The 19692-nt window shown below is 45.8% G+C and overlaps 1 protein-coding gene across 2 annotated transcripts; it reads right to left on the bottom strand.

The window, feature by feature from the left end:
• Positions 1-1790: 1790 nt before the first annotated feature.
• Positions 1791-18788, bottom strand: SLC1A6 (solute carrier family 1 member 6). 2 transcript variants are annotated; one of them, XM_013958708.2, is made up of 10 exons: positions 18548-18788; positions 17396-17533; positions 16260-16464; positions 14993-15035; positions 13391-13731; positions 10486-10719; positions 9228-9422; positions 7065-7199; positions 5498-5601; positions 1791-1846 (listed from the first exon to the last, which is right to left on the bottom strand). In XM_013958708.2, the coding sequence occupies exons 1-10, from the start codon at positions 18759-18761 to the stop codon at positions 1815-1817; spliced, it is 1641 nt and encodes a 546-aa protein (XP_013814162.1). In that variant the 5' UTR covers positions 18762-18788; the 3' UTR covers positions 1791-1814. The 2 variants fall into 2 exon arrangements, with proteins under 2 accessions (XP_013814162.1, XP_013814161.1); XM_013958707.2 differs by lacking the exon at positions 1791-1846 and having other exon boundaries at positions 5334-5601.
• Positions 18789-19692: the final 904 nt, after the last annotated feature.

Here is a 19692-nt window from a genome sequence, read left to right as displayed (position 1 = left end):
GTATTTGACCCATGACACAGGTACATGGAGATGAGGAAGTGTAATACATAACGCTAACGATAACATCCCTAACTTTATCGGGTCATGCTTCTGAGGAAAAAGAATAGAAAAAAAACATCATGGAAAAGCATCATGGAAAAAATCCCTTTATTTTTCAAATATGCAAACTATCTTTATTAACACTGAAACTCGCAGCATGAAGAGAAAGCCCTCAGGAATTAACACAGTCAGCCTGCCAGAATGCTATGAACACACTATACAGCAGTGATTTCTAGTTCCCTCTTTCATCCTCGGGCAGAGCAAAAGAAGGACAGACAATTTCAGGGCAGATTTCCTGCGCAGATGTGGCTCCTGAAACAATGTGCACATATCACTTGTTCAGGTCCATACAAATATTTAATGTGACACATTGCCTATTGCCTGAAAATCCATGTTCTCCATGAATTTTCTCTCTTAAAATTCATTTTGAAAAGATGTGTCCTAGTCAAAAAGCTCCTCATGTATTTATGCATTGAGAAAGCTCCTTGCTTATTCCCAAATATTGCCCATCTAATCATTAGGAATAAATCTATTTGCAAATAGGAGAATAACTCAGAAAATTTCTGCAAGTAGAAGCAGCAGGACTGCAGTAAAGAAAAGATTGCATAAACTCTCAAATAAGTGGCAACGAAAAAAAGACAATTAATAAAATGATTTAATATTTTCAGCTATCCAGTTTTGAAGGCCGAGTTAGAACAAGGGCAACCTTGGGTTTGGAAGGAGTACGAACACTTTTGTATTCTTGGCTGTGATCTTAAAGCCTGCCTCATTGCAAAGTCAGACACAGCAGGGACATGGGTCCTTGGGATATGCCCAGGGAATTCAAAGACAAAGTGAAGAATTCTCTCTACACGTTGAGAAGCTCTAGTTATGTCACCAGCAAGTACAACTCAAAATCAGCATGGATGATTCTTCCTGATAGAGCTTGCTTTGGAAGGCTCATTACTGAAATGAGGTAAAATAGTGTCTGCTCTTTTAAGGATGGGGTTAGTCGGTTTGATCAAGTTGGGCATCAAAATTGAGTATGCAACTTTACAAAGTGAGTTTAGTATTGCCTGTTCTTGGAATAGCTCTAGCAACAAAAAATTAACTCTGTGTGTAAGTGTGTGTCTGTGCACATGCCGTTCGCCTTCATATATATATGTATCTATATGTTATGTATATGTGTATATATATATGCAAATTTCTGACAATACTTTACTGTTTGGATACTGTAAACAGAAAGACATAATGTCAATCATAAATTGGTTAACAACATGGGTAAGTGCCAGAGCTAAAAAATATGAGCTGAATTCTGAAATTCCCCATGGGAGAGTGGTTTGCACCAGTTGAAAATGAGGCCTCTGCTTATCTGTGCTCCATTTTTAATATTACGTTGAAAGCAGGAAATCACAAATGGGAAAGCTTGAAGTGTGCTACTTTGTGGGAACATCTGAGATGCAATGTGGTGTGGAGAGCCCCTTCTGTGATATGAAAACAGCTTAGAGTCCTGATGAGTTTTATTAAAGTATCATTAGGATCCTTTCAGATAGCTTTTTAAAATGAACTAGCTAAAAGGACCCTTTGCAATATCTCTAAACCAGAAAGGATGTGCGTAGATTCTAAAGCCAGAAGGGACCCTTATGATCATCTAGTTTGACTCTCTGTATAATCCAAGCCATAGAACTTCCCAGAATTAATTCACATTTGAACAGGAGTCCAGTCCAACAATCTTTTCTTCCAGGTCAGCCATCCATTTGCCCTTCATACACAGCAAGTCTCTTCAGGATTAGAATTCAATGCTTTCTTGACAAGTTGGAGAAATAGTCTGGAAAGAAAAAAAAAGCAATTAAATGTAAACAAATATAATTTACTGTACTCAGGTAGCAATAATCAATTGCACAAACGCAGGCTGGGAAATTACTAGCTATGCAGCAATTCCGCTTAAAATTATGTAGGGATTATCATGGATCACAGCCTGAGTGGACTCGATGCTATCATGCTGAGGTGAAAAAATCAAGCACTTTATTGGGTTCTATAAGCAGGAGCGTTCTTTAGAAAGGTTTAGACTCATGTTACCATGTCAGCAGATCTGTGGTAATGGTAAGTTAGTGCTGCCTTTAGCCCACTGTAAATACAAGCTAATGCAACATATGTCTTAAGACTCTTTGATTAAGATCCAGTCTTTAGGTATAACCATCTCATCAAAGTTAGTGTCTAACCTCACTAAGATTTAAGATAAACTGAACAGACTTGAATTTGCTGCTTGTATGCCTCATGGACAGTTACCATGATCAGTTGATGAATAGTACTCTGTTAAACTACGGTAACTTGAGTCTAAGATCTAAATCTTAATGTACATGAAATATTCTTTCCTCGGTGCTCAGCACTAATAAGTCTTTAGTTGGATTATGGTGTCAAATTTTAGTTATTCCACTTTAAGAAAGATGAGGAACAACAAGGAAAAAGTCCAGAGGAGAGGAACGTGAACAATTATTACCTGTGAGGGTATACTGAAAGAACTGGGTCTGTTTAGTCTAGAAAGGAGAAGAGCAGACATTATAATCGTATTCAAACACGTTAAAAATGCTGCAAAGGGGAGGATAATGACTTGTTATCCTGCTCACTGGGACAGGACAAGAAATAATGTGCTTGCATTGCGAGAAGAGAGATTTATGTTAGGAAAAACTGCACTGGAACACATAACCTAGAGATTGGAAGAGCTTTAACATGCACCTTTGGGGACTTTTTTGGGTCTAGCTCCTCCTGCACAGGATGGCCTAGATGACTTCTTGGGGTCTCTTTCAGTGTGTGTTATTTACAGTCCCAGTCCCAGAATTATTGTCCTTCTAGAAGCTACTCTTAAATTGTGAACCTTTATAATGCTTTGCTGAAGTGTGGAGAATGGCAAACACTGCTGTGAACCAAATATTCTTTTTTTCTGGAAGGCTTAGTTTTGCCTCAAAAATTGGTCCCCAATAAGTTCATAGAAAATTAGGAATAAGCACGTTAATACATAACGCTTGTCTTGTTTTAGACTTTGCAGCCTTGATATTATAGCTACATTTCTGGCTAAAGGTACGTTCTGCCATTCCCCAGTAAGAGGTTAATGTGGTTCTGACTGGCTCCAAGCTGATGCCAGCAGATGCCTCTGAGGTCTTCCTTCCTGAGGCACACTCAGGTGCACCTCTGAGTGTATGGCTAGAGCTTTGGGATGAAAAGGATCATCCTGAAAAGCGAGGGTGGGAGAGGTTTAATCAATATACTGAGTTTGAAGCAATGAGTAGACTGATTGATATCCTCAAGTAAAAACTGCTCAGTTTAGGCAGTTTGGCTGTGCCACAGGAGGCTGCTTACTTCAGTTTCTCGGCTTAGCCATTTCTAGAGCAGGACTGTTACATTTAGTTGCCCCAAAACTGTGGATCCTTTCCACCTTCTGGTTGTATCTAGACATTAATTTTCCGGACATTCATGGACGTGGGGATTGTGGAGCAAGTCCTACAGATTCTGTTTACTGAAGTGAGAGATGCATACCATGTTCCTGGCCACTCCATGGCAGGGGGACAGAGCATGGATGAGCAGGTCCCTATTTGTTGCTTGGACCTCTCTGATGTGCCAAATGTCGTGTAGGCTTATGCCCAAGTGTGTTAAACAGAAGCTGAGCTCCATTTGGTAGGAACAGAGAAATGTAACCTGAAGAGACCTCTGTATTTGTGAGCTAGGGATCTGGCAAGCTTGTACAACTGCCAGAAAGCTGAGAAGTGGCTGCGTACTATCTATAAAAGATGATGAGCTGTAGAAAGATGGAGATATTTTGAAGTAGAGTCTGGAGCAAGGTAACTGAAGGGGATGAGCTTCTGCAAATGGTAGCTAAAGACGAGCAGAGGAACTCTTGCCTCAGAGTTTTGTGCTGAGGAATAAAGCTGTTTTCTGAGCGAATCTGGGGTAGCAAAGAGTCGTTGCTGGCGTGGAGGTACCACCAGCTGCTCATGCAGGCAAACTGTGCTTAAACTTTGCATTTCCCCTGCTGGTTTCAGCAGGAGGAGGACTGCTTTCCAAAAGAAATGAAGTTAACTGCTGTTTGACGGAGCTCAGTGGAGGGGAGAGCTGGTTCACAAGCTAGATAATGGACCTAATCAATTCTTTGTTTGCTGCTTTCATAATCCTTTAGCTGCCTCCATTAATGAAAAGCTTTTGACCCCTGTTTGTGCTACCAGCCAGCACAGTAAGCCTTGCCCCTGCTGTATGGTCCCCACATTTCTTCAGGAGCCGGGGGACTCTAATATCTACATTCAGAAAGGCTGCTAGAGAACTGAGAAGTTCTTGGGAAGCATTAGCAACATAACGTGCAAACACCAGGACTGTGCGAAAGGAGAGCACTGCCTAAGCACATATCTGCTATTGCAGATGGGCTGGGGCTGGTGCTGCAGTGGGGCCTGACCCTTCTCTGCTTCCCTCTGTGGCTTCTGCGCTGCCAGTAAGAGTTTGCCCATTTATCATAAACACTGCTGCCAGTTAGGAGTTGAACAAGAGTGCTGGGGTTCTCCAGAGATCTCTGAACAGCCTACGCTAAAAGTGTCTCATTCTCGGGGGAAGCCACTGACCAAGAAAGGCTTCCCTGCTTTGCAGCTGTATCTTGCAAGGAGAAGACATCAGGGCAACATTTTCGTGCCAATCACAGGTGATTATATCACTGACACCTCATTTAGCTTTGCTCATACTTTAGCTCAGAAATGAGGGAGCTCCTAGTCCAGCTCATTCACTGAGTATTTTGTACTCAGGTCTAGCTCTAGGACCCCAATAAGACTGACTAAATCAGGCTTTTGTGGAGTAAATTATTCTTTGCATTTACAGTATTGTGACTTAAAATTAACTGTTCTTTACCTGGAGACTGCAAAATACCAATGAATACCAAGGCAGATGGTGGCTGTCAGCTGCTTTAAGTCCTTTTGCTTTTGCTTGCCAGGCATGTGTACAAGGCAGTTAAAACATGAGGAGGCTACATAGGGACTAAACTGGGACTCTGAAATCAGGGGAAAAGTAACAACAGCTGTTGCAAATTTCTAGTCAGCAGTGCACAGGATGGACTAATCAGTCCAGCCTCTAGTTCCTTGTATACTACACCTGCAGCACTTGCTGGTTCTCTAACAGCAGTGTCCCAAGAAACAGTCAATTCTGAAATAAGAAGAAGTTTAATTTTCTTTTTCCGACTGACGTTAAAAAGAAGATGAGGAAGAAAAGGGACTAGGAAAGACTGCATATGAGGAGAAGATGGGGTGGGGGGGCTGGATCTTGGAAAGTGGATCTTTCTCTGTCCTCCACTATGGATTTCTGTTTCAAGTCTTGACTTTTTACAGCGTTAATCTGCGCTCTGCTGCCTGATTTCATAGTGCTGTGTCACTCCTGTGGTGCTTGTGTGTGTTGTTTTGTGGGCAGACCGGGTGGGAGGGCTGTTCTTTCTCCTCAGTGACAGAATTACCAAGTTCGCAGTCCTGTGCATCCAGCTCATGGCGGGAGAGATGCTCCACGATGCCAGCACCCAGAGAATCCCCCAGGACATTGGTAGTTGTTCTGAGGCGGTCCCTGAAAAATCAGAGAGAAGAAAAATGAAATACAGCTTCTCAGTATCAGCTAAGGGGATGAAGAGTATTTCAAGAAACACCTGTAATTAAACTTCACTTCTCACATTTGTCTAATAATCAGTACTTCAACATTGACAGGAAAATAGCTGATGAGCTGAACACTTAAGGTTGCACAGGCAAACGGGGCTTATACAGCTGGAGGCCTTTCAGTTATGGCTCTTTGAATGACTCTCAGAGAGCTTTGCTTGATTGTTAACCCTGAGCTCTGCAGGTGCCAGCCTTCATATTCATACCTGTTCCATTGCATTCCCCATTTCTTACTGTAATGTTCTGGACTTCTCACAAAATAAGGGAAACATTGTTATTCTGGTTCCACATGGGCAGCTTCATCTCCAAAGGTCTGCTTTGGTCTTTCTGCAGACTCACATAAGCCTTGCAACATCAGGTATACTTCAGTTGCTTTTTTTTTTTATAAAAAGTGCAAAAAATCTGGTACAAACATATGACTTTGCGCAGCTGTGGGATAAGATTTCCAGAGAATGGACAGTATACACTAAGATGGTGCACCAGATTCTTCATGCTAAACAGCAAAGCTGAAGTCCTCTCTGAAATGAGATATTCTCCACAGCCACAACTGCCATGTGAGAGTTGAAGCCACCACCAATCCAGCTGCCTGACTTCTTATACCTGATTGAAATCAAACTTTGGGGGTAACTACAAGAGGTAACCTGGCATCTTGGGAAATGGGGCCTTTTCCAGCTAATTCTGATCTTATGCACAGTTCACAGGAGAATTGGAGGTGCTGGGCCAGGCTCTGTTTCCAACTGCTCAGCTATGGCTGGAGGCAGACTTTGGCTACAAATCAGCAGTACAAGATATACAAGAATACAGAAAACACTGTCAGTGTATCCCTGAGTCAGGAGTTGTGTCTGAGAAGATTGAGAGAGTAAGGGCTATGCACAAATGCATTCTTCAACCTTTTTCCTAAGAGCACTCTTATGAAATTGCTTGTCCTAAGTTTTAAAAGGTAAAGATAGCAGAGATGGAGCACCTGTCTAAACACTCATCAACATTGTACAGTACAGTCTCTGGGGATCCCACCTTCCTTGTTTGGTAGGACAGAACCATGCCTCTGCAGTGTGAATCTGCATATTACTGGCACAACCTGTCCCTAAAGGTCTGGAGATAGTTTCTGCATGCCTTTCAAGATAAAGCAAGCTAAATACATTCTGCTTGGTGACCAAGCTGATCTGCAAGTGACCTCTGGTGCCTTGGGTCCCTGAAGTATGTGAGGAAGACTCCAGTATGAACAGAGAGGGCTACTGTGCAAAGGTCACATGGATAAAGGTGTGTTTCGAGATTAATGAAACAAGTTACTTAGCAGAGACACTGGGAGTGCAGATGAACTCTGTAAGCACTGGCAGGAAGCACAGAGCAGTACATGCTGCTGAGCAGAAAACTCACAGAAACCAGTCCACGGCGATGATCAGCGTAATGTCTTCAGTAGGCAGCCCCACTGAGGTCAACACTATGACCATAGTCACCAGTCCTGCCTGGGGAATACCTGCAGCTCCAATGCTGGCTGCCGTGGCGGTGATGCTGGGGGGAACAGGAAAGCACAGCTATCAGCAAAGTGATTCTGTGGGAACATAATCAAACTACAAAGTTATTTCCCTTGTATTTCATGTTTCCCTTGAAATATCACCAATAACCATCATTTTTATTAGAATGACATGAGCACTGAGAAGTCACATGCTTGCAGCGCAATGAACGTGCTGCTGCAGCTCTGTCCCTGGTATGAAGCAGTATGGTCTCTCAGCATATCAGTTCTTGCTAGCGATCCACAGGCTTCTGCCTCATGGTGGCCAGAGTAGGTGATTCCTCTGCAAGGCTTCAGCCACTCGCTGTGCTGTTTTTCCTCTCCACTGTGTGATCTGTACATGACTTGCTGCCACCAGTCAAACTCTGCTGACTTGTGGAGTTCTTAACTGTCTCCTGGGAAGAGTATACCCACATAAGAAAAGCTATTTATTTTGAGTCAGATCTCAAAATGAAGAGCTGCTCATGTGGGTGTATTTTTTGAGTCAGGACAAGATCCAAAGGCCAGATTTGAAAACTAGACAAAGTCAAATGGAAAATAAAGGATATATTCTGTGTTTCATGGCCTCCCCATTCTTTGGAGTTGTCCCTGCTCATCTGGGAGCTCTGGGGACAGTGAGGTCTGATCAGATGGCCACATTTGTCCCATCTGGTCTGTCACTGAGCCTGCAGGATAAAAGGTGCCTTCACAACCAGGAATTTCTGCATCCCCTGGCTTCTTATCCAAGTTACCTCTTAACTTTCTACCTGATAAGCTAAACAGACCAAGCTGCTTTAGTAGCTGCTCTCACTTTCAGGCAGTTTTATAGAGCTTGAATCATTTCTGGAGCAGTCTGTACCTCTGTTTCACATTCTTATGGAACCATGTCAATGAAAGCAGGACAAGGAGGAAACATGTCATGTGCCTGAATCTCTTGGATATCAGTTCTTCCCATCTAAATAAGAACTAAGTGTATATTTGTCCCTGCTAAGAAATGACCAGCATTTTCCATGCTAAAAGATGAACTCAGAAGCTGTAAGACCAGAAGAGGACATGCTGGTCTGCATTAGCAGCTGTCCCATACAATCACCTATGGTGGCCCTGCTGCTCTGGCTTGTGGGAGAAATAGAGTGTCAAAGCAAAGGGAAGCTCTGCATACATCCATCAGATCTGAGCAGAATGTTACTTCCTGCCTTGCTGGGGAGGGCTGGGAGTGGCAGGGGAGATCCAGCCTACAGATCTGAAGAAAGGAGAAAGTCATCCAAAGCACACAGGCACCCCCAGGCCCTGTTGAGGTCCTTTCCAGCACTTCTGCTGCAGGGTCCATGTCAGCAAGGATGGTATTACAAGTCTCAGAAAGTAGCTCAAGCTTATCACCTACAAACCACCTTGCCAGCCTTTCTGCTCTGGTCACAGAGCAGGATGGTGATGTGGGACATCAGCACTGCAGCCAGACTTCCCCCTGCCAGGCACTCATCCATAGCAGACTGCACACTGCAGCTCTAGCTAAGGGATGGCCCAGACGTGGAAATGCAGTAGGGGTTCAAATGAAGCCTTAAAGATCACAGAATCACAGAACGGTTGAGGTTGGAAGAGACTTTTAGAGATCATCTAGTGCAACCCCCCTGCTCAAGCAAGGTCAGGTAGAGCACGTTGCCCAACACCCTATCCAAACGGCTTTTGAATATCTCCAAGGGTGGAGACTCCACAGCCTCTCTGGGCAACCTGTTCCAGTGCTCAGTCACCCTCACAGTAAAAAAAGTTTTTCCTTATGTTCAGATGGAACTTCCTGTGTTTCAGTTTGTGCCCACTGCCTCTCATCCTATCACCGAGCACCAATGAAGAGTCTGTCCCCGTCCTCTTCACCCCCTCCCTTCAGATGCAGTGCCCAAACCATATTTGTTTCTACAATTGGAAGTTTCGCCCTCCTTTTCCACACCCTTTTTTTCATCATATCTCCCAAGCAGAAGAGGACCCTGATTGTACCTCAGATAACAAAAATAGAGTCCCTCCTCTAGCCCCATAACCCTTTCCAAAGCCACAGGCACCTTATCGTGATGATCTGTCCGAAGTCAAGTTCATAGTTGTTGACTTGTGCAATGAAGATGGCTGCAAGGGCCTCGTACAGAGCAGTACCATCCATGTTAATTGTAGCTCCCACAGGCAGAACAAACCTCGTGATGCGCCTGTCCACACCATTGTTTTCTTCCAAGCACCTGAAGGTGATGGGCAGAGTCGCTGAGCTGAAAGGAATTTACAAAACAGCATGAATTAAGTATATGCAGACTTTGGAAGAGGGACTAAGCCTCTGCCTAGTTTATGACCTTACCCACCTGTTTTTTCACCCTGCCATGTGAACCAGAGGCCAGATGCTGCTAGGAGAAAGAACAGGCTAAGCAAGGCTTCCTCAGATATGGTGCATGCTGCAGTTGCACGTTCAGACATGGCTTTCCTCAGGGGGCTGGGACAGGGGCTGTGTAGCCCTGATGCTGGTGATGCTGGTGTAACACCAAGAACAGTGATGCTGGGGAATTCAGGGTACATACGACAAAATCTCAAGATCAAACCTCCTTTCAGCTATTAAATAAACTCGATCCCTTTCTCCCACCCTCAGTGCCTAAGGCAAGAATGACCCTTGTGTGAGAATATATCTTGAAGGGAAAACGGGTGGCAGAGAATTGTTTCTGAAAGAGAACATGAGCAAGAAAAGTGCTGATGTTTCTCTGTGAGAATGCATGTGGGAGAGATTGTACTTGCTTGCCCGAAAAAGAACATGGCAAGAAACACGGCACTTGAATGAAACAACAGCTACCTGTACAATCCCACGCTTTGGCTGTGTTGCTTGGCAGTGTGAGGCACTGAACGTATGGGTGTTTGTGCCTCTGCCCAGGCCTCCTAGGAGTCTAGTCCTAGATGCACACAGTCTGCGTGCATGAAAGAGAGCAATGTGCACATGTGTGTGAGAGGCAGGTGCCTGGGGAATAATCCTGTGATTTAGTGGGATTTGGTTTGTTTCCTGAGCTCAGCCTTTCAGTGGTGCAAGCAGAGTCATCACCATGTTCTGGTAAGGAAGAATGCGGGTCATGCACTGATGGTTGGAGATGGCCATGTGATTAGGGCTCCTGAACAGGGGAGTTTCCACTCCCAGTGAGCTTGGCTGGACCAGTACAAAGACCTGATAGTGCTCAGTGCAAACATTGTGAGGCCTCAGTGCTGCACTGAGAGCAATGGAAGTACTGAGAAGCAGGCACAGCGTCCACACCAGCCCCAACCCTATTCCTTCTAGAGGCTATGTAGCCAGCGTACCTTGAGGAGGTGCCCAGGGCTGTGATGAGGGCCTGCAGAAGCCCTGCAATGAATACCCAGGGGTTCCTGTGGGTGACGATGAAATAGAGCAGTGGCAGGATGCAGAGGGCATGAATGAGCAGTCCAACGATGACAGTGAGCGTGTACATCCCCAGCTGGCCCCCCATCACTGCTAAGTCATCCATCTCCAGGATTTTGCCAGCAATTAAAAACATGATCCCAACTGGGGCATACCTGTGGCAAAAACACAAGGGCCATGCTCAGAACTGGCATCCACACTCTCACACCTGCTTTAATCCATGCTTTCTGGACAAATCCGCAATAAACCAGCACAACAGAAGTGCTGGCTGAACCTAGCCCAGCACATGATACTGCTGTTTTTCCTCCGGCAACCTGGAGAGAGCTGGGACTTGTTCACTGTATGCTCAAACAACAGCACTTATCACACTGTCAGGGACCTCAGTACTCTGCTATGTGCACAACCTGGATATTGCTGGAGGTTTCCTCCTCCTTCTGGGTTTCCTGCACACATCTCCTCAACACTCCTGGTAGCATTGCTGGGGAAGGTTATCTAAAGGAGTCTTCACAGTCCCTTCCTTCCCTAACAGAACTTGGACTGAGGGTATCTTTTTACTGAGAGACATGGAGAAGTAGAGAAGTAGAGAAGTAATGGGGAAGGGGGAAATAAAAGTGATAGTGTTCTGTAAGCTCTGAGATGTTAGCCTTGCTATCTTTAAGAGTTCACAACATATAGGGAGTCCATAGCTGGTGTAGCAAGGAGTGGGCACACCAACACCTGCCAAGCAGCCCTGGCTCTTCTGCAGCCCCTTTTTGAGGTACACATCTATCATTTCTATTCCTTACAGCTTTTTTTCCCAATAAAAATGCACCTCGTGAGCAGCAGTGAGGCTACACAGGAAGGAAGCTGTAACACAGACATGGAGAACGTCATGGGCACTAAACTGGACATGGACAAATAACTGGACCAAAGAGAACCATAGCTCCATGGCCACACCTCTCAGGGCTTGGCCTCACACAGCTTGGGAGCTCACATGCAATTCATGCATAAGGCTCAAAGGTCCACATGCCAAACTCCAAGTCAACCTGGGAGCTTTGGAAAAGTTCGGGAAAGGATTTCACAAATATTTCATTTCCTCTGACCTTCTTCATAAAAGACATTCTTGGCTGCAGATAGTGACCAGATCTCTCCAGGAAAAAAATACCAGATTCTTGGGAGATTCCACCCAACCCTGCAGACTGTGGGGATAGGCTTCAGGAAGGATTGCAGCATGCCCCATGTTTCTGGAATGTCTTTTGGTCCTCTGAGCTGCTGGAGGCCCCTGATTCTAATCACTCGTTAGGCCTACTTTAGTGGAAATGACCCACTGGCCAGACTTCAGCCTTTTGACACAGCCTTGCCTTCAGATAGATAGTCTTTTGAAAGCAAAGTATTTCAAACTCAAAAGCCCTTCATTTCAGTGACAAGAGAAGGGAGTTGTAGAGTCCAGCCACAGGTGAACTAGATGCAGGGAGAATATGAGTTCATGGCAATCAGTACCTCCAGGAACAACATATTTGGGGGGGGGCAGCTACAAAGTGTAGCACTTTCAGGCATGGCTGATTTCAGGGCCAGAGAGAATTGCTGACTGGGAGGAGCGAGACAACCTGGACTAATTTCTGAACAGGACAATGCTGAGCCCATCAACACTGGTGAGTTGTGCTGGGTCTTAGCTAACAGTCCTGCCTCCCATAGCAGCACGATTTTAGAAGTCAGGTCTCTCCGGACACTACCTGCTATTCACTGTGGGGGAGAGCATGTGCTCATATATATCAACACCCTTTCTTTTTTCACAGTAAGGGGAAGTTGAAGGCAGCTGGAAATTGGCTCTGAGAGTAGTGTACAGGTCCACTCATTCCACTGTGTGCTCTCCCTTCATTGCCTTGGGTGTCTTTTATCTCTCCTGAGGCAAGGCACCAGATTCTGACTCATCCATGGATGAAAAGATGCTGGAGGGGCTGGTGCTACACAGTGAATCACTCAGCTATGAACTGAGGGTTGTGCTTCTCCTTTCTGTCTTTCTGTGTAAGGCCTGTCCCCCTGTGCCCAGGCTCTGAGACTGTGACTAGGAGACCAGGGAAAGGAAGCTGGAGTGACCTAAAACAGAGGAGAGAATGTGGATCTGACAGATTCCTTCCTTCTCACACATTGCCTATGTATTCTATTACTTCAGTCCCCCTCCTCTCCTGTCTCATGGCACCTTCCACAAGTTCCTGTTCAGAGCCTGAGCTCCAGATGGGTAAAAAAAACTTAGAATAACATGGTTTGGTAAAATGCTGTCTGCTAGAGAAGACCCATCTCAGCGATGCTTTGCTGATCTGGACCATGTAGCACAGGCAGCCTTACACAGGAAGCAACAACCAACTGAGCTCTAGAGTTGGGATCTAGGAGACCTCAAGTTGAAAGGCAGTACCTTTGAGCTGATCTTGCCAACCCAGCTCAACTCATAGAGCTACTGCATAAAGGTGCCATCCTGAGTAGCAGATAAGTGGCATTCAGTTATTCTGATTCATAGCTAGGTCAGACTCCTGAAACATAGCTGGAAGGAAAGCTTTCTGTGGGAAAGCCTCTTGGTAAGGCTAAGAGGGCTTCCACTCCAGTTTCCAGCAGCCTCAAGGAAAGCATGTCCTAGTATACCTGATATTTCTAAGGTAAAAACAAAACACAGGAAATGAAATGTGAACAAATATCCCATCCAGACTTTTCCCTCCAGGCTGATGGAGCCAAAAGAGAGCTGTGCCCATCTGCTTTTCCTGTGCATGTCATTCTTAAAGCTACCCCATTTCTCATCAGGTCAGTGGAAACTGCACCTGTAGACCTCCTGCTTCAACCGGCCGTGCTCCTCACCAGATGATAATGGCCACCAGCCTCATGATGGCTTCGTTGAGGCAGTTAAAGAACTCCCGTAGGGCCCGTCCCTTCTGCTTCATGCTGCCGATCACCAAACCGAAGCACATGGAGAACACTACCAGCCCCAGCGCGTTCACCCCATTGGCTGAGCCCGGGATGGGAATGACTTCTTCAAAGGTCAGCACCTCGGAGAGGGTCCCCAGGGCATGAGTGACGTTCTCCAGGATACTGGTGAAGTTCTCAGGCACAGAGATCTGAGTGGTTGTGACACCTGCTGTGACATTGCTGCTGTGGAGGACGGTTCTGGTGAAGACCCTGGTGGTGTACTGTGTCTTGTACTGAAATGACATAGGTTATGAGATGCATTCACAGGCCCTGGTTCAGGAGCTCTGGATAACATGCTAGGCTCTTGCATCCCATCCTAAAGAAAGGAGAGTACTCCAAGTTCCTATTGACCTGTTTGGAAAACTTGCATTGCTTGTTCTCCTCAAACTCCCTAGTTTAGTGCTTAGATCCAAAAGTTCATATATCTTAAGGCCAAAGGAGACCACTGGAACATCTAGAGAGCTTCACCCAGGTTTCATTTATTGCATCTACTCACATGTGGTTGTATATGGCTAAAGCATCTTTTTAATCTCAAATTGAAAATACCAAAAGACACAGAATTTCACATTGCCCCGGGTAGTTACTTTCTCTGTTAAGAAATGCACCTACCTCTCCATTTGAACTGTGATAGGAGATAGTTTATCTGTACCCAGCATTTCTTTTTCCAGTGAGAGGTACAGATATGAAATTAACTTCCTCCTTCCTCTCTGTTCGGAAATCTAAGGCTCACACTAGACCATTTAACCATAGAGTAAGGTTCATGGTCACTTGCATGTTACACACAATATCCCCACACCCTTTGCAGAAGCCCTGCTTTCTGTGAGACCAGGATATTGTCTGTCTCCCTTGTAGGGCTCTCCACACTTCATTCTTAGACATATAATTTTAATTTAGATGCATTAAATCACAGTGTGCCAAGTTTATAAAATAATCAAGATTGCTGTCTGATAAATTTTTTTATTCACGATAATGTTTCTCCCTCTAATACTGAACCCCATGACTGCAGCAACATGCTACTTACCAACAGGCAATGGTGTCTATCTTGGAGCACAGCTAGAGAACCCCCAACTCTTGGGCTCAGATATTCTGGCTCCTGTGACAGCCCTTTATACTGCTTCCAAGGGCACTAGCACTATGAAAGAGACAAATCCTTGGAAGATCTGCTTCCATTTCACTGACAATCCAAGTCTGCTACCTGAGATCACACTAGCCCTTTCTGACTTAGTGTGGGATGAGTTGGAAGCAGGAAGCCAGAGCTGCTCTGCTATGTCTACTCTGGGGTTTGAAGCAGTCTGCAGGACAGCTTGAAAAGCTTGACTGGGGGATGCTATAATGCTAAATGATGACTGCAATGCCTCCTGGAGCAGTCAGAGTTGGGGAGGTGTGAAAGCAGTATAAAGCAATCCTTGTTCTTATCCCTCAGAAAAGTAGGTTGGGCCATGGTCTACTGCACAGGGCACAAAGGGAGGTTGTAGGCCAGGTAGGATTTCATACCTGTTTGAAGCAGGCTTCTACCAGGTTGGGCGGGAACATATTCCTGCGGTAGATAAAACAAGGAATGAGTTATGGTCCTGTTTGACTAGCAAGCAAACATGGTCTTCCTGGCTAATGCCTGTATCATGGAGCAGTGTCTCTAGTCACAACAGTCACAGTGCCAGGTCAGGCTACAGAGCAGATGGACCCTCTTATGATCTAGAACCATGAAGCCTTTCTACACATGCATACAAAATCCCAAAAGCTCAGAGTGGAGTGAGGAATGGAGTAACTCTTGCAGGTCTGCACACTGTGAATGATCCTTATGATTTTCTCACCACACACCTTCTGTCTTCCTATCTTTCCAGCATTTTCAGCATAAAACATAGATCATAGAAATGTTGGAAGGGTCGTTTGGGGGTCCATTGTCCAACATCCCCCTTGAAGTGGAACTATTGCAAACACTAGATCCGGCTGCCTATGGTTTTGTCTAGCCAAGTCTTGAAAACTCTCGGGGACAGAGATCCTCCACATTTCTGGTGACCTGTCCTAGGGTTGCACAACATTCCCAGGCAAGAAGCTTTTCCTAATGCCCCACATGAATCTCTCAAGCCAATATTTGCGGCCAGCACCCTTTGTTACCATGTCTGCCATTACTGAGAAGACTTTGGCTTTGTCATCTTTGTAACTACCCTTAAGTAGCTGTATGCTGCTATTAGATCACCCCTTATTCCCCAGACTGAACCAGCCCAGTTCCCTCAGTCTGTCCTTACAAAGCATGAGCTCGAAGTTCCTTGCTATCTTGGTAGCCCACTGCTGGTTGCTGAAGAATGGTGACCTCAAAAGACCAAATCCTTCCCCTCCACAGAAATCCCCCAGATTCAATCAGTTAGTAGAAGTAGAGACACTGACTCTTCATCTTGAAACCCTCAGAATATAGTCATCAGGGAGGGCATTTTCAGAGCAGTGGTGAAGATCCTGGAAGCCCAGAGCCAGGGTTCACAGGGCACCCGTGCTCATTTCCTACCCCCAGAACCAGAAGCCTAAACATGGGCAGCACCAGCTTAAGCCCTGGCTGTCAGTTGTTACAAGGTCTCTGCTTCTTGACATCCTGACAAGCAAGAAGATGGTCCCCCTACTAGAAGTAGTAGGCAGGGAAAGTCTCAGCCAGAAACCTCTCTTCCCCTAACTGTGTGTCTAAGGCTGTGATACTTCAAAAGGACATTCAGTGGAGGAAGGTATCTCACTGTCCAGCACGTTCTCACACAACACGAGCTTGTTCACCTACCTCACCAAGTCCATGAAGGCATCTGTGGTCTGCACCTGCTCAATTCTGCCTTCTCGGTGGAGCTTGTCCTTAGATCCTTTCCCTGGGTGGATGATGATCACCATGAGGATGCCAATGAAGACTGCTATGATGGTGGTCACCATGTAGTAGACCACAGCCCGCATCCCCATCTTCCCTGATGCTCTGCCATCAAGCGAGGCCATACCTGGGGAGTCACACAGGGAAACAAGGTGAGAAGGTCTATTAACTTAGAGGGAAGGGGGAAACTGGAGGAAAATTCAAAGTATGGAAGGCACATGCATGAGTTGGATAGGGAGCTAGAGTCTGTAGGGAGCATGGCACACAAGGGGCAGACTTTGGAGCTCCAGGATGATGAAGATATGGGAGAACGTGGCCTGTGATTATGGAGAAACCTGGATATAAAGGGGACAGGACAATGATGGAGGAGGACTAGAACAACAGCTCCCCCTAGGAGTCAGAGGAGACACATAGCACTCGTGGGTCTCAGGGTGAGTTTTGGAATACAGCAGCTTCCTCCTAAACTTCTCAGAAGGGAAATAACTGCCTCACAGTGCATTGGGTCTTTAAGTCCTTACTGGTGGGACCTAACATGGGGTGGTATGCACTGCACCCCCCCTTCCGCTGTCTGAAAGCTGACTGTCTGGGGCATCTTCTGTGAGAACCCAAACAGAACGGATACTCCACTGGCTGATCAACTCCTGCTCTTTTGGACTGACACAAATCAACCCTGGGTAGTGCTCAGCTCCCTTCCCTCGGTTGGAGGAAGTCTAGATCAGACTTGGACAACAAACTTTTCAATGTTTAAATTTACAAAGGATTTTACACAGGATGAAATCCTTGTCAGTGCTCAAATACTGGACATTGGAAACACCACATTGCATCCCTCCCATTCTTCTGAGAAAGCACAAGGCCTTCTGCTTCTCTTCCCCAGCACCGAGCCAGCAGGGCTATGAGTCTGGATCATGTTGATTACAGCCATAGGCTCAGGCTTTTCACTATTAGTCAAGCTTATCTAAGCACCTGCAGCCAGAGCATCAAGAGGGATCCCAGCAACAGCTAGCAGCAGCCTTTGCAGAGTATTGCCTTGGCTGCAGGCACCAGAAAGCTCTTCTCACCTGTAATCAAGCTAGAGACAATGAGAGGAAGAACCAGCATCTGGAGCATACGCATCAGCAGCTCTCCAGGGAAGGAGAAATACTTGATCTGGCGATAGGTCAGCTGGTAGGGCCGGAGGGAAAAAGCCAGGATGATCCCTGTGAAACAAGGGATGAGAATGGAAATGGGAGGGTGTGAGTCGTCCCTCAGTCAGTCCTACACCATGGCTTTTCTTTCCCTCTTCTTTCAGCTCTTCCTCTGCCTAAAGCGGGAAGGAGCAAATGCTCCTTCTTCTTCTGAACCGCTATGATCCAGTTTTTGCTGTATGCTCTCTCTCTCTCTCTCTTTCTCTCTTTCTCTCTTTCTCTCTCATACACACACACACACACACACACACACACACTTACGCAGACAGGAGCCTTGTGCTGAACCACAAGTCCCCCTGCTGCACTGTCTGCTGCTCTTCTGGGGTCTGTTCCCAGGAGGCTCACTGACACAAAAATGCTGTGACCAGAGATAGTGATCCCCTAGCATAACCTAAGCGTGACTACACAGCTCACAGACTTCACCCATCAATCTGTTAAAGTGGCTGAGCTCGGCCAGTGAGATAGAGACAACCAGCCTGGGTTAAAAGCTAGGGACAATCCACTATCTGCTGGACAGCTTTAGTGTGCATTGTGTCACAGTCCTTTGTCTCAGTCCCCTCTTTGGGTACCATGGAGCTACAGCTCTGGGGATACTTTTTACCTGACTAAAAAGACAGCATGGTTATAATGCTTCCAGCAAACCTCTGGTAAGACTGCTCCATTTGGAGTTCAACTTGAGGCTGGCTGATTAGCAGCAGTCAAAATATTATCCATATCACAAGCAACTTTGTGTGTGGGACCAAAAGTCCTCGCAGAGGATGTGTGTGAAGGAGTCCTCATTGTCCCCTTCTGGCTAGAGCTTAGGCACAATCTACAACAGAAAGGGTTTGCTGATTCAGCTCTACTAGTCCTCATAAATATCATCAGGTTTGCTCAGAAGCTTTCTGTGAATACAGCTTCAGGCACAACGGTTCTTCACCTTCACCTCCCCAGCCAAATCGTTACAATAAAATAAAATCTTTGGGGAATAGATGGACTTTCCCCCACAATTATAAATGGTGCCCAGTGTTGCCACCAGCTTCATACCCAGTAAGACTGCTGCAATGGTGAAGAGGACAAACGCATTTCTCCTAAAGAAGCTTTTAGCGCTGTCTGCAGTGATGCTGTGCATCCGCTTCTTGGCCCGTGCTGCCCGCTTCTGCACTGCCTGCTGGAAGCGCTGCACCCGGCTCTCCGCATTGAGCCGCTTGGCTGCATCCTCATTGAGGAACAGGCTGTTCACGTGACTCTGCTCGCTCATAATCAGCACGGGCACTCAGTCCCTGAGGCACGGCTCTGTGTTTGCTGGGCAGGGAGAAGCACAGGAGAGAAAACATAAAATGCAGCACCTGACACTTTGCTTTCGTTTTTCTGTCATTTCCCTGGGGCCCTGAGCAGATTTAGTTCTGATTGCAAATCTCCTCTGCATCCCCACAAGGAACAGATCTCAGGCCAAGGCGTTCCAACTGCTGCTAGGGCTTTGCCACAACTGTGATCTGGTGTCTCCAGAGAACCCGTGGCCTCTGCAGCACCTGCTTGTGCAGAGGAGTGGAGCACTTCATGGTGGCCTGGGGGGCAGGAAAGGTCTCCAAAGGGACTTAGGCTTGTTTTTATGAATTTAGCAGTTTGCACAGAGATTAATATTTTATCACCTGCACATGTTTGAGTGCACACGATCTGTTCTAAACAAGACTAAGCAGCAGACAAAATTTCCCACATACATCCTAGGTGGACAGGACCCTACCAGAACAGCTTTCTGCATGACAGAGAGCAGCACCACCACTTTCTGCAGAAAGGAACATAATCCCAAGTTTGCCATTTGTGGAGCCTGAGAATAATGCTTTTATCTGACTTTTCTTTGAAGCACAACAGGACTTTCAAGCAGTATTTCTGAAACATCTCTGTTAAGCCAAAGAACTCCACTGATTGGGTTAATCAGCTCTGCTGAACACTTTCCTGTCTTCACAAATACTAAGGTTGAAACCAAACCTTCTGCAGAGAGATAAATAAAGCACCAATTCTGCTCTGTTACCTGCTGACCGTGAGGCCTGGAGCAGTCTGTTTACTATTTTAGTATTGTTTTACTGTTTATATTTTACTATTGTTCCTGAAAACAAAAGAGCAAGAGGGCTATGCTGGTTTAATAATCCAAAAAAAGAAAGGAGAGAAAAATACTTGCTCTGTGGAGCTGG

The sequence above is a fragment of the Apteryx mantelli genome, chromosome 30, assembly GCF_036417845.1.
Source record: "Apteryx mantelli isolate bAptMan1 chromosome 30, bAptMan1.hap1, whole genome shotgun sequence".
In the NCBI taxonomy this organism is placed as follows: Eukaryota; Metazoa; Chordata; class Aves; order Apterygiformes; family Apterygidae; genus Apteryx; species Apteryx mantelli.
The sequence above is the reverse complement of the archived record's forward strand: the minus strand, read 5'-3'. Positions and strand labels throughout refer to the sequence as shown.